Source organism: Corvus moneduloides, chromosome 2, assembly GCF_009650955.1.
Source record: "Corvus moneduloides isolate bCorMon1 chromosome 2, bCorMon1.pri, whole genome shotgun sequence".
Taxonomy (NCBI): Eukaryota; Metazoa; Chordata; class Aves; order Passeriformes; family Corvidae; genus Corvus; species Corvus moneduloides.
The window spans coordinates 106,538,201-106,553,601 of NC_045477.1; the positions used below are offsets into that span (position 1 = coordinate 106,538,201).

The window sequence follows — 15,401 nt, forward strand, 5'->3', positions numbered from 1 at the left end:
ATGGGACAGACTGCAAAGCAAGCTGGACAACCATAACCCATGGTACGTGGGAACTTGACAGAGGCAGCCACAGGGTGACCATCATTGTGGCCTTACCCCAAAAGGAAGAGCAGATGTTTAGGAAGGCCGCTTTGAGTTGAAGACTTAAGTCAGTGAAGTTGAAGACACTCAAGACAACAATCAACTTGCCTGAACAATCCAGAAGTTCTCACTTATTATTTAGCTCCCCTCCCCCCACCAAACCCTTCCCCACAAGACCAGAAATTCAAAAACCAGAATTTCATTCCAAATTAATTTCAGAAATGCCCAAAGATGGTAATTTTTCCCCATGCTTTTGCTGATAACATCAAGCAGCAGTTCAGTTCTTTTAGAAAGGTGGAGAACAGATTCATCTGACATATTTTTGGTTGAGACCAGGATTGTAAACGTTGTATTGACTTGCTCAGAATTCTATGAAAATAACTGAATATTCAGTCTGTATTATCCAGAAATCTCTCCCAACATGTGGTTTAATTCTCAAATGAAGTGGTACTACCCCATCAATTTAACATCCACTTAAATAGATTTCATGTTTAATGTGGCAAGCTTTCCAAAAACTTGCTAATTTATTGCTTTCTCTACAATTTAAATGGATGTAAATAACTAAACTTGGACACAGTATTCTCAACATTTTTTAATGAAGTGCTCAAGAACAGGTTAAGCACTGTAATAAAATACCCTTTTTTTAAGCCAGCACTGAGTAGCCTCTTCTTTCCTCTGCAAATACAGGCACTAATTACATATAAACACAGCAATGGTGTAAAAATGGACATTTATTACAACTAAACCAATGTGACAGACAGAGGTCAAACAGTTTGTCACAATCACAACGAAGCTTAATCCAGCCAAGCACATACAAGTGACAGTGTAAACTTTAAAAACGTGTTTAATACATATAAAATTGCTTCTGGTTTGACTTAAATCCATTTTAGCACTTTAATCTCACACACAGGGTCCTTTTGCTACCCCTCTACCCTCACCTATCCCTGCCCGCTGTGCACTGGGGAAATGCCCTGGGACAAAAATGGTCTCTGGTCATCTGGCATCTGTGTGCAAATCCCGCAGTGGGCATCCCTGGACAAGTTCTAATGGCTTGAGTTCACAGGTATGGCCCTGGCACTGCCACAGGAGTGGCACACAGAGCCTGGCCCTGGCTGGCCGTTCTGCTGGCACAAGTACTGATGCTGCATCTGGATCAGGGGTCTTAGAAGTGGCAACACCGCACTCTTCCTTTGGCTGGGTGCTACTCAATTGGCTCTCCAGCTGGCCACAGAAGTGCCAGTGACCACTGCCAGTGCTAAACTTGGTGAAAACATGGCACTAACTCAGGTGAACAAGCCAAAACTCCTAGAGGGAGGGATCTGGGACGGGAGGGCAGGGACGGCAACCCCTCCATGGGGACAGGCAACAGAACTTGGCTACTCCCAGGCCTAGACTCCCACTGTCTCCTCAACACCACATATGGATCATATTTCCACAAGTGAAACAGGCTTAGTTTGTAATTACTGAAAGTCTGCTCAGAAGTGTCAAAATATATTGGATATCAATTTACATGATTTGTAGTGAATATACTATGCAAATCTAATGTTTAAGAGCTCTCACTGCAAATTAGCTGGTTCAACTGTACATCACGCAGGAGTTTTGTAAGGAATGTGGCACATATTTAACGTGTTGATCAAGAAAAGCAGTTAAATGACTTTGACACTTGATGTGTCCTAAAGGTACCTATACACCCAATAAAGCATAACTATAAAACACCAATGCATACAAATTAATTGGTAGACTTTGAAAGAAAATAATAAAAGGTTCCTTCTGTAAATCTTCTTCTTTCTCATCTCTGAAAGTATTCAATTTTCATTATGCCTCTCTCTATTCAGTTAGAAAGCTGACATCCTTTCCTGTGTTCATAGTCTAAGCAAGCTAATATCAGACCTAAAAACAGTCTCCTTATTCAGTCTGGGTTGGTTTTCCTTTTCCCCTACATGCATTCCCTTTTGAGTATAGTAACTTGCACAGTTTTGCTCAAGGTAGCTACACTAAAATACACCTTCACGTCTAGTGAGTTGATCAGTTTTCTTTAAAAAGCAGTTATCACCTTAACAGTTTTTACCAGTTTGATATGCAGATCCTGGCAGGATTCTTTGGTATAATGACAAATTCAGTAGTAAACAGGTATTTCCAATCCTTATGCTACAACTGAAATAAGCAGAATAATCACAAGTGGTGACTAAAATGTAGATGAACAAATTCTTTGGTTGCATGAACAATTTCTACACTGTAATGTTTCATATTTGGAGTTGTCCATGTAGTTTCTTTTCATTTAGATAGACTATGCTTATGTCATAGTAATACATTTATTTCCTGAAGTCAAGTTTACTTATAAAAAACAGTAGACTTACCGAAGTCAAATGCAATTTTCCTATAAATGCAGTGAAGGGAAACACTGAGTCAATTTAAATCTAATTCCCTTTCACTTATAAATTCTGAACTTAGGTTTCTTGTTCCCTTTTCAAAAAAAAGTATTCTTCTTGTAGGCCTGAATGAAGCAGCTTAGCAAAACAGTAATACTGACAAACAGCATCTTACACCATTAGCTAAACATTACAATGAAGGCAGTGAACATTTACAGTATGAAACACTGAGATGGTATCAGCTGAAGAGAAGATTTATGTCAATCCAATTTCTTCAAGTACACTACGTGGGGTCTCTGCTTCCTACGGAGGGAAAATGTGAGACAGCAGTAAATGAACACTGTGTTTGTATTGAGCGGCACCGCACACGAGTTAGTATGGAAGATGCTGAATTGAAAAAGCAAGCTGAAAAGACACGAAAACATGGAAGTACTGCAGTTTGCAAACATGGTATTAGCTGCACTTTTCACAGAGCTGTTAAATAGATTGTCATGGTTCACAGGAATAGCTGGTAGATTTTATTGCCCTTAAGCGTAATAAAAATAAAACAATTCAGATGTACCAGCAGGGAACAAATCACAACTGAGTTAACAGAGATAGGAACTGGGGAGGGACTGGGGAAGGGTCTTGCAATGGAGTCAGTGAATTTTTCAAGGGTCTCAAAAATCTGTTAGGGAAGAACGAATAAATGGGTGAATCAAACTACTGATGCAACTAAGATACAGTATCCCTTCAGATCTTTATAAAAAGTCTTTTTTTTCTTTTTTTTTTTTTTTTTTTTTTACAGTGATCACATGCTTAATTCATCAAACCAGGTCAAGGTACCTTGGTATGCCTGGTGTCAAATTGATCCCTTTTCAGAGCAGGAGGAGTTTTTTAGAACAGGAATTTTATTATTCCACACCAGGCATAAAGTTTTAGGTTAATTCTAATCTTAGAAAGCTTTCCTTAGATTCAGAGGAAGTTGTTTAGTACCAAATTCCAAAGAATTACCATCAGTTTTGTATTCATTACTTCCATAGCATCTGAAAAGAAATAGTTTAAACTGGAAACATTAGGCTGACCTTTACCATAACTATTAACAATGCCCTACTAAATAAAAGGGGATACTGTGTCTATATCAAAACAAAAGCTTTAATATCAAGAGTATAAATAAACTTACTTTAGCATCCTAAAACAAGACATGTCATGCAGCAGAAAAAAAAAGGCAGATAACAGTTAAGGCAGCCAACTAATTATTTTTCAACTGCTTTGCAAATATTTATTAGAAAAATAATGTTGGTAAAATACAAAATTAAACACCTCAAACCTTGCAAATAACATCAGAACACTGTCTCTATCAACCTTGATTATGTGGCATAAAATTATCAAGTTTACGATCGTCATTCAGCTCATGTATATGGTGATTCAGCAGTGAAGGAACAAGCTATGATACTTTAAGGCAACTTCATTTAGAAGTCAGAGCTTGGAACAGGCCACCTCTCAGCATTTTGAGATGACTTCTAAAATCCAGCAGCAAATAAGAAATTACAACAAAAAAGCAAGTTAAATCTGAAAACAAGATACTTGGTATATTAAAGATGTAGTGTTGGCTTGGCTTTTTTCCCCTCACTGATGCAATATTTAAATATTCTTAGAACTGCACTGACCTTGACAAAGCCAGACAGGATGGCAGGATTAAAGATTTACATGTGTATTTTACCAAATCCCCAAAAGGAGGCACTGACTGAAGAAATGGCTATGTAGCATTTTTAATATAACTTTTTGTATTATATTCCCAGATTACTTTGTTGCATTCATTTTAGAAGAGACACACCTCCCCTATCCACCAAGGTAAGGCATTTTACTCAAGAAATCCTACACTGTTAACTAACTATGGCACCAGAACTCAAGAGCATTCTAAAAGAATACAACTTCTCAAGCATTTAAGGCTCTTCAAAATATTTGAAATAAATTCCCTTTTCAATTTTAAGTTCATTAGACAGCAGTGGACACTTAAGAGTTACTCAGGAGCGAAACAGGATATTTACAAAGTTACCTGAAAACAAAGTTCTTTATAGCTATGAAGAAATACAGAGCAGTGCTGCCACTGTCTTTAGAGCAGTTTAGTATTCCTGTCTTCACTGCCAATTCAAAGTCTTAGATGATTTTCAGCAGGCATATACTTAAACACTAAATTTCTTCAAGTACATAAAGGTCATTTGGCTAACTATTAAAAGCAACCTATTTCAAGGACATTAGCTACTTGTCCACAGATACATCACTCATACAACTCAGACATATTTTAATTTTTTTACTACTAAAGCAGTAACCTTGAGGCAGATGTTCCTTCTTATGTGCTCATCAACAATATAATCTCAAGGAACACCTAAGGCTAATGTCTTTTGCTAGAGGAATAACTTCACCAATTACTACTTTTAAGAAACAAATAGAATGAATTTTATTATGTTTTGTTCACATTATTTGTTTTAGTAAGTGTCAAACATTTTATGTAATTCTTATGTAAAACACTCTGCGGTGTTATATACTACCTGCAGCTCAGAATCACCCAAGGCAAACAACACAAATTTGAAATATCAGAACACAGATGAGGAAAAAGTCATTCACATGAGACAGAAGTGCATGCAATACTTTATTTCAAACATGCCAGAAAAGCTAATTCATTACCTAGTCATTTAGAAGCAAGCAGCTGTATACAGATAACAAGAAAAACAGCATCTCATTACAGCTCAATGCACAGCATTTTAAGCCAACAGGCATGAAATAATGCAGGCTAAAGCAGCATTAACCAGACATCCAAACACATTGTTAATGGCTCACAGGAAAAAAAGGCAAACTTGGAAATGGAAAACCACTCCTATGATCTTATTTTCTAAGATTTCAGAATGCTGCAAATCCAATCCAAATCTTTTGTCTAATCCCCTAAATCTCGCACTTTTATGTCAGTTTAACATTTGGAAGGTAGTGCATTACCACATATAGTACATGGAAATTGTTTGTTTGTGGTTCATTTTATAATCACCTCCTTGATAATAATTCATGGAAACAGTTTTCAAAATCAGTATTGGTTTTAGGTTACAAACAGGATGCATTACATGCCCTCTCACTCTGCCCACTTTTCAACTGAATCCACTCACCCTCGTGGCAGTATTCCAATACACAAGGCAGCCTGCACTTAGAACTGGAAATGCCAATTTAAGAAGGCATATTGCAAGTATACTGTTAATGGACTTAGATCTTTCCAACCCTAACCATTAATGGTTGGACTCAATAAGCTTAGAGGTCTTTTCCAACCTTAATGATTCTATTATTAATTTGTAAAGCAATGATCCTGTTCTCGCTTTCAGTGGCAGCAACTGCTAAACTACTCAAGAGAGTGTTCTGAACATCTAAATACAAATGTTTTCATTTCAGATTTACCCATCATTCTCTTTGACCTAATCAATTCTGCCTCCCTCCTTTTTTGTAAGGTCAGTCACACTATTGTGCCAGTCTTCAGAAAGGGACAGTGGTATTTGCACCTTTAATTAAGATGCATGGTCTACACAGAATTTCACTCAACATCATTTAATACTTGTGTGTATACACATTTCACATGATACTACTCCTTCACTACTTTCTCTGTAAGTCTTTTAACTTCACCTACAGACTTTAAGTGTATGTTTACATACTACAACAACCTATTTAAAAGATAAACATGGGTTGAGTAATGTTACACTATAGGTGTTGCAGTATATAGATGTTTAGCTCAGAAAATGCTACAGAACTTTTAAGCATAAGACTTCAAGCTTACACACAATAAAAAAGTTAAACCATATGCCAACAAGCACAAGTTTTGTTGAAATGAGACGTGAAGAGACAACACTGTAAAACAGGGGGAAGAGGAAAGTACAACAGCAGAGAATGGTTGTGGCATTCTATTAGATTCAAGATGACTGGATTCAGCAAGCTGATGATAATGTTCTGTCATGAGTAAGTCACAGGTCTATCTCCTCTGAAATTCTGCATGCATGATGAATGAAGCCATTTAGTACACTGGTACATTAAAGTATTCATGACGTGGCTACAAAAGAAATGTACATATTCTTATACATAATAGAAAGGTGGACAGATACGCAAGAAAACAAAAATATTATCTCACTATTGTATCTCTGACATTAAAAGGACATTTGATACAGAAATACAATATTGTATTTTTGACTACTCTAGATTTCTAGGGGGTGAGGGTAGTGGGGAGAATCATCATTTTACCCCCCCATACCTGCATGCTGTGTCCAACACCACACAAAACAACTTCACATCATAAATACTTGATTGCATAAGCTCAGAGTTTCTTCTTAGCCAAAAAATGTTTCAAGCAGAGATACTGTTCCAGAGATGGACCACCCTATCTATTACTTGTCTCTGCATCAAGCATTGACTGTTGGCTTCTGTCAGAGACAGGCACAGGGCTAAGTGGCACCTGACATCACCCACCACATCTGCTCCAATAAAACACACATTTAGAGGTACCAGGCCTCCAGAACATGGCTGTGAGCAGCACTGCACCAGGGTACTACAGCAGTGGCATTACTGGTGACAAAAATTACATTTTGTAGAAAGAGGGTCTGTTTAGAAAAAGGGAGGCATCTGATACACCTCTCAAAGTTTTCTTTGCTTTTGGATTATGCTGCTGAACTCAATACACTCTTGCATGATTGGCATGAATGTCAGTATTCAATTTGCTGAAAGATGAGCTAGAAAGAAAGCAACACTCAATTTTCTTATCAAAATCAGTGCCCTGAAGACAGATGACATTTTTAATGGAGTAACAGCAGTTTTGGAGCATCAGCCCCATATATGCCCATTAAACTTTTCCTGGGATGAAAGCACACAAAATCTACTCTCTGCATGTCAGTTTCCATCTTTGATCCTGTACCAATTACAATCTTCAATCTATTTTAGTATCCCACTTCCCAGAATGACAGAAGTTTTAGAACAGAACTGAGAGAGTTCCCATGGACTTCTAAAACTGTCTCCTCGGTGCCATCTCAGTTTATTCACATGTCCAAGCTTGCATGTTTTTAATTTCTATTCTCAAATTACAAAAAAAGCACAACAAAAATGTCCTAGAAGTTCTACAGTTTTTACAATGTTTTTCAATATCAGTAATCTGAAGATCATGTCACAGTAGTTTAAATTATTCTGACCAAGCTAACTACAAATCCAGTAGTTCACAAAATAATAGCACCTATACAACTCTTTAACATTTGCAAATAAGTTTTATGATGCATGCTATAACTTTTAGAATTCAAAAGAATCTGGTATATAATAAAGAATTACAAATGTGAATTTTAACACTTAACACCTCTTGCATGGCTTAAGTAAAAAGCGTCAGTCTACATTAAAAACAAAATGCTGAGGCATATTCCTAACTGGAAAGGCATTGCATGATGAGAGTGTATGTTATTAGGGAGTAGAAGTCTTGACTAAAAAGAATAAAGTACTAGCTTTAAAATTCCTGGAGCCTCCACAGACAAATATTCCCAGGGAGGTCCCCGCGGAAAACTCCTGCTTTACTTACACTGGTGGACTGTTCATGAAGACAACTGAAAAACAGGCATACTGGAATAATCTAAAATGCCAATTTTTATCTGGGAAATATTTGCATACACGTAATTCCCCTCTTCCTTGAAAAAAACTCATGCCTTCCAGTGTTCACCATTGGAAATGTGGAGCCAACATTTGGCGTTGGTGTCTTCACTGAAATGCCTGTCAAATCTTGCAACAAATTTCTCCCTGATTTTACATTAGATCTCTGGACAGACAGAAGGAAGAGCGAGAGCCGTTCATTTTCTGGCAGTCTTATGCGGCCAATTACAACCCACTGTTGTTGTATTCAAGGATTATGTGTGTACACAATCTTTAGCACCCTCTTTTGCCTGGAAACACTGACCATGTCCCATTTTACATAACTGCAAACATGAACAAATAAGGCCATGAAGTGTTCACATTCATTTCATGTTTATCCACTTATTACCTTTTCAGTACTTTCCACACTTACACAGTCCTGGGGTATTCCTCACCCTGGCTTGTACTTTTAATGATTTACAACTTGAGGAATTCACTATCTTTGATGTTAAAATCACGGTACACAAAATAAGATGATTGACTCAAATTACTGCTGTGGGATTAGTGCCTCATCTTCAAAGAAACTTACTGTTTACTGATAAAGCAAGATAGATTGTCAGGTAACAATAGGAAGAAAGTGGTTATTTCACTCCTGGTGGCTTTTTAGTTTACAGAACTAAACCACTAGTGTGGTAAACACTACCACAACTAGACTAGCAATGAACTGACCTTGTAGAGGTGAAACTAAAGGATTCAATGGAAGACAACAGTAATGGAGATACAAAGTGATAACACAGCAATGTAAGGAAAACAGTGGAGTTCCCGTGAGGCCTCTGTACCCCACCAAGGACATCCGGGACCGTCCCACACAGGGCCTGGCACTGTGGGCAGCCTTACAAACAACCAAAAGGAAAATGAAGTTTTGACAAATTGTTTGCCATCACAGAACTGCGGTGAACAAGGTTCAACTATGATTGACTTTTTTTTTGTGTTCCCCACTACACTATCTCCAGAGCAGTTGGCCTGCTAGTCTAAATACCAGAAAATACAATATGGGGAAGGAACAGTTGTCAAATTCCACAATCAATATCTACACTACCTTGCCTTCCTTTGGTGGGAACGTGCAGACCTCAAGGACGTGCTCACAGGCTCAGATGTTGTCTAAGATAACAATCTAGATCTAATGAGTTTATAAATTAGTTGATCTAGAAGCTAGGAGGAGGCAGTGATATCCTTACAGCACAATATAATGGCAAACTAACATGAAATACCACCTCTGAAAAATCATCACTGAAAAATTTGGATGTAAACTGGTTATCTGACTTTAACACATAGGTCTTAGATCCTAGTATTGCCAGAAAAGTAACAGCTCTACAACACAAGCTGCACACTGTGGAGTTGCAATATTTTAAAGTTACTAGAATTAATCTTTTTCAAAACGGCATCTGTGTTTACAACTCATTTTTAAAAGCTAATAATACTCTGAAATTGTCAGCCTGAGTCACTGGAGATATTTTAAATCAGAAAAATGGTACAGTTGATCTGAGTAAACAGAACTATTTAGGCAGTCCAACCCAAATGACATCTTCTCAGCCAACTCAGTCATGACCCAAACTAATTAAAAATCATAACCAAAATAAAATTAGAAGGGACTTCATTTAATCCAGTCCCCCAAATAGCATACCTGTAACTTTCCTGAGAGTTATTTCACCTATTAAAGGCATCCAGTAATGCCTTTTTATTGTGCTCCAGGCAATCTACTTAAATGCTACATTATCATCTCCACTGCAAAATTTGCCTAACATCTACCTTGAATTATTTTCTTGCTGCAATTTGAGGTATTTTATGCCTGTAGTGGACAAGAGAAGTGTGTTATTTCCTCAGGCAAGATAGAGAAATTATTTGTGTCTACACCAAACTGTCTCAAGTTCAGTGTGTTGTAGGGCTGCCGTGTTACTGATGACATCTCATGGCAGTGACATAGACTTCGTGAATTCTTGGCACGACTTTTTTTTCAGGGGAAGTTTGCTTAGGTTATTGTTTTAACTTCTTTCCCATCAAAACCAGCACAAAGCCTATGAAGGCAAGGCATGTTAAACTGCAGACAAAAATTACAGCTGCCACCTTTTGATAAAGAGTTGGCTTTTTTCCTCAGTCAGCATCTAACAAAAGCCTAGCTCAAACAACAGACAAGATGTGGGACCATGGAGTGTACAGAAGTTTGGGAAGAAGCAGGCTATGGGGAAATCAAGAGTGGAGGATGAGGGTTTCCATTTAGAAACATGAAGTTTTTGCAGTAGGAAGAGATTAACATTTAACAAGCACTTCCTAAGCAATGCTTCAGAAGCAATTACTTTTACACTCTACTTCTGAATCGTTATTAGGAAATATTTCTAATGAACGGCTGCTTTAGGACGTTGCTGCTGTTCACTTGCCTTTTCAAGGATTTCAAAACAGGAGAGTAACTGTTTCCCAATCTTTGGTTAGCTAACTGTTCAGAAACTTCTATTAGATAGAAGGGTTTGGGTTGGAAGGGATCTTTGAGATCATTTAGTTCCAACACTTGTGCCATGGGCAGAGACACTTTCCAACAGGACAGGTTGCTCAGGGCCCATCCAGCCTGGCCTTGAAATTTCCCACTAAGGCATTTTTGTTGTGAAATTCTATTTGTACTTTCAAAGAAGAGCAAAGTGTTTTCTCACAGAACCTAGAAATGCTTATGAGGTCTTGAACATCTTCAAAGACAAGTATTAACTATGATGCTCTTACAAAAAAAAAGAACAAAAAACCAAAAAAACCACAAGCAAATAAAAAGAACACTGCTTCATCAATGCTAACTCCTAGTCAAGATCTTGTCTGCAGCTTCGTATACAGAGAAAACAAACAATCTTCAAGATGGATGCAAATCGGTCAACACAATTCTCAACTGGAGTATGAAACAGCAAGTTGTCCTGCAAATGTTATTTAGCAAAACGTCCTAGCACATGCAGACTTCGGCTCTAAAACATCACCTCAACAAGGCCAGAGCAGAGGGGTATGACAGAAGGTCAGCAGCAGCCTGCCTGCCTCTCTCCCAAAAGCAGAAGTAGAAAGATCAGCTGAAGCTTTGTGTGCTATAACCGGATAATAGTAGCTGCTTCCTGCCTCTTAGCTGCTACTCTGATCTGCCGGCTCAGAGGTGATAATCGCTCTGGGAGGCTCTGCTTCTCATGTACCAATCAGTTGCTATGCAGCGAGCCAGGAACAATCAACAGCCCAGCCTTTAGCAGTAAGGATGGTTCTAAGAATCCATCAGAGGCTCCATCACCAAAACACAAATGCTTTAAGCACGTATTACAGCTGAGTACTTTGTATTGTGAAGCTAGAGCCAAAATTATTAAAAATCACTGAGTTCTCGAGCAGATAAGCCAACAGCATCTGTATGTTTGGCAAACTGCCAAACTATGCACATAAGGATTCATTAATGTTTTCTTCCAGCACTGCAGATACAGGTTTGCATTGTTTATTCTCCTTTGCTAAAGGAAGCATTTCCTAAACTGCAGGGCTGTTATCTTTGAAAGGATGACCAGAATATGCTGCTGCAACAAGCCATGTCACATCCAATATTATTCAGCTTCCATGGCAATGGCATTTAAGCATCCCCCTTCCTTCCTGGTCCTGCAGCACTTTTCGTTCTTACAACTGTTTGGACAAATGTTTGCAGGCGCAAGTTATAAACATGGAAAAGAAAAGCTGCTGACTTTATGTTTTTAGAAATGAGAAATTTGAATTGGATCAGTTTAAATGGATCTGAAATCCAGTTCTAGAATGATCATAAAAATAGTTTTTCTGGCACACAGGAAAGAGGGAGAAAAAGGACAGCTGAAAACTCCAAAAGTCAATACTGCTGCTGAAAAGCTCCTTGCTACACTCCTATGACTCAGGCCAACAGCAGGGGTGCAGCATATGACAAGCAAATTAGAACCTACCTATGCATGCTGACTTGGGGGTTCACAGCAGACAGTCAGCCAGGACAAGGTGTGTGGAACACTGGCTTTTTAAAACACTTAGATACTGTGATTTTTTAAAAATAGCATGTAATTTAAGCTGCACTATCAGCTTTAGCAAAAGTCCTGGCTTGCCAAAAGCAGCTGCTTTTTACTTCCCTTTTCAATGCCACTTTCTTCCTCCTGGCACTTCCCTCATGCTCCCCTGCATGAGCTCAAGTTTTAGCTAACAATCTAGGAGCCCCAGAACCACAGGGCAAGTGGATCAACACAACACAAAGGTGGCAGTGGGAATGGATTCAGCTTTCTCTACAGGAGTCACTGTCACCATGCATTTGGGTGATGAGCAAACTGTGTCCTGACTCAAGATCATGACTTTACCACTGTAAAATGCTCTCAGTAAAAAGCAGAATTTCTACACAGTACAATTTGAATGTACAATATAAAGATTTCACCTGGTTTTCCACTATTACACAAGTCTTACCATAAATTTCACCACATTCTCTATGGAACTGACTACTTCTGAATACGTGGCTTATTACAATTGCCACATGGAACATGTAGTACTCAACACCCTAGTTTACAAGAAACTCTAAAACAGCCATCCAAAAAAACAAATTCTACTCATTCTGGGCTTGGTTATGCCTCGTAGAGTAACAAGGATTAAAGTAATTTGAAGTTGTATAACCTATTAGTTAAATATCAAGTTAATCCAAGCACCAAAGCTATGAGTCAAACTCCTCCCCTTGCCCGAAGGCAACCTCCTTTACCTCAGGAGATCTTTCTTTAACACAGATGATCTTCACTCCTATATACAAGCTGCAGCTCCTTACTGCAGGCAAACTATTCCCCATCTCTTACTATGTGCAACCATCTATTTGTCCCTCTCCACTCAGCCCAGCAGATGCCATCTCCCTTTCTCCATATTCTGAGGAACCACAATAACCTTGTAAATTAAGGTCTGAACACAGCAACTAGAATACTTCACTCCTTCCAGGGAACAGTACAGGCCAAGAAGTAGCATTCCATGGGCATCAGATAACGTCACTGTTTAACAGGGACAAAGCACATTTCTTCAGCTGAAACTATGCCCATACACAGAATTCACCCAGGGACATACTGTAGACAAGTAAATTGGAGCTACACAGAATTCTCTAAGCCTGAGCTTGTATGTGCCAGAAGTGGTCTTTGTAGCCATCTGAGACCCAAACAAACAAACAAACAAAAGATTAGGACTCCTAAGTAACAGCTCTGTTTGTAGCATAGGTCCCAAACAATATAGGTAGCTTTTTAAAGTTCTAATTGCAAGGGAAGTTTTACAGGCACAGTTTAAACTCTAACCTCACCATGAGAATCACACTCTTTGTACATGAACTTGTTATCATGAAGAGCATAGAAAAAGCAATAGAATTGGGGGAAAAATGTAGGAAGTATCAAGCTTGAGCATGTAGGTTTTTCTCACAGCTGTTTCAGAGTATGTCCAAGCTCATACAGGAAATTGTTTTCAACAAATGTTGTTGGCTGCCCTAATTCTTCAGGTCTAATATCCAAGCAGGTTATTGGCTGCTCCCCTCTTCCCTACACAGATCAATGGCTGTATCATACACTAGGAAACTCTTAAATGGTGAAAATACCCATACACTAACTGTGAATTTGGTTTTGAACATGTTACAAATATTTTTGCCTACTATAATTATTTTCTTTTATCTAGAAACTAAGTCCTGATATTTATAAAGCTGCATGTGAAATTAGATCTATTACCACAGTTCCACATTACAAAAGCCAATTTGTTTACTGAACTACTTGTTTATCATTATATCAAATAAGCAGCAGAAGAATTAAGTTTTCTCCAGCAAATCATTTTCATGTCCGTTTTAAACTTGCTTTATGCAAATTAAAATCTTACCTTTATTAGTAGGACTGCCACAACGTACTCCACTTATGCTTTGGACAAAAATATGTTGCAATGCACTATATATGCAAATAAGCTTTGTTCTATCATGCAGCATCCGGCATTTGATATACAGTCAATTGCAGCAGCACCCAGTCTTTTTAGGGCCCATTTTCTTTGCACAGCAGATGTAAACAGCTCATTTTCCAATAAATACATGTTTACATGGGCTGATTGTAAGTAAACAAAGCCAAACATCTGTTTAGTTATTAGCTTTGGTATCCATTTCTCTAACTTGCATTATCCCACTTAATTATCAACACCAAAGAAAGCCAGTAGAAGTCAGACATTTCAAGTTGATGCGGTTAGTACATAAAAGGAAAATAAAAGGAAACAGTCAAAGCACTCTTCAAAGACCATCATGCAAGTGTTGCAGAAAGTTAAGCCCATCACCCATTTTTTGTTTACCCTTGCAAGGACTTAATTACACGTGCAGCAGTCTTTGCATAGCACCCATTTAATCCATGCCACCAAAATGGTAAACTTGGTAGTTACCAATCATTTAGATGGGTCAAAAGGGCTAATGCCTTAGATTGCTCTTAATCATAAGATATCCTCAGACAAACCTCCCCAGTCTTCATTCTGGCTCTACAAACAAAATCAAGCAGCAGTGAAAATGTAATACCAACTACTAAAAAAAAAAAAAAAAAAAAAGCAAACAAAAACTCAACATCCACCCAATCATGTACAGCTTATTTACATTTAAAACAAGACTTAAAAATATTCTAAACTATATATAAAAGTAAATTCAGTTATTTCACTCAAATCTGTTTCAGCTATTGTTGTTCTTTAGGTTAATATAGTTTTAATAGGTCTTCCTAAAAGTCCACTGTTAAGAAAGCAAATAGAAATGCATCAGAAGAAAACATCTGTTCAAAGACTTCAAGTAGATGCATTAAAAAAAAAAGTTTATTTTTCATTTCTTAACCAGAGTAAAGGATAATGGTACCTTAAAAGAGTAAGTCGTAGAGAGTTCTTTAGAAAGCTTCAATTGTGCATGAAGGAATATTAATTCAAAGATTTAATTTTTTTAAAGAGACTTAAAAGCAGTTGCTCATTATTAGAACAGATTGAGAGTGTAATAGAATAGGATGATACCAAATTTACATATATTTAATTCAGTGATTAACTGTCACATAGTATTATTATTAACATTGTTATTAAAATAAGACTTGTTCCATGAAGAAAAGTAAGTTTCATTCAACCTATCATCCTTGAAGTAATTTAAACAATTTAATTCAAAATTCATATTTATTAAGTCACCTTTGTTACTTGCTGGGCAGTCACTTTCATGTCACATTGCTTAGTGCAAAAAGTTCCACATTTTCACTTTAATCAATTCATCTGTTAATCAAACATACTCATAATTCTCAAAGAGTTGTGAACAATAGCTCTTCTCAGACT

General features: G+C 37.6%; 1 protein-coding gene across 6 annotated transcripts in view; it reads right to left on the minus strand.

The window, feature by feature from the left end:
• Positions 1–794: 794 nt before the first annotated feature.
• The window catches only part of AP1S2 (adaptor related protein complex 1 subunit sigma 2), a 31,130-nt gene continuing 16,523 nt past the window's right edge, over positions 795–15,401 (minus strand). The window contains exons 5-7 of one of the 6 annotated variants that reach the window (XR_004238455.1): positions 14,493–14,585; positions 3,613–3,621; positions 2,671–2,753 (exon numbers count right to left, since the gene is read on the minus strand). Coding sequence is in view for 4 of the 6 variants with exons in the window: in XM_032100705.1 (XP_031956596.1) it covers positions 2,706–2,753; positions 3,613–3,621 (57 nt within the window). In the remaining 2 variants the exon portion in view is untranslated. Of the gene's footprint in view, positions 2,754–3,612; positions 3,622–5,063; positions 6,514–14,492; positions 14,586–15,401 lie in introns of those variants that run through there. The other 5 variants (XM_032100705.1, XM_032100708.1, XM_032100710.1 and 2 more) reach the window with 5 other exon arrangements.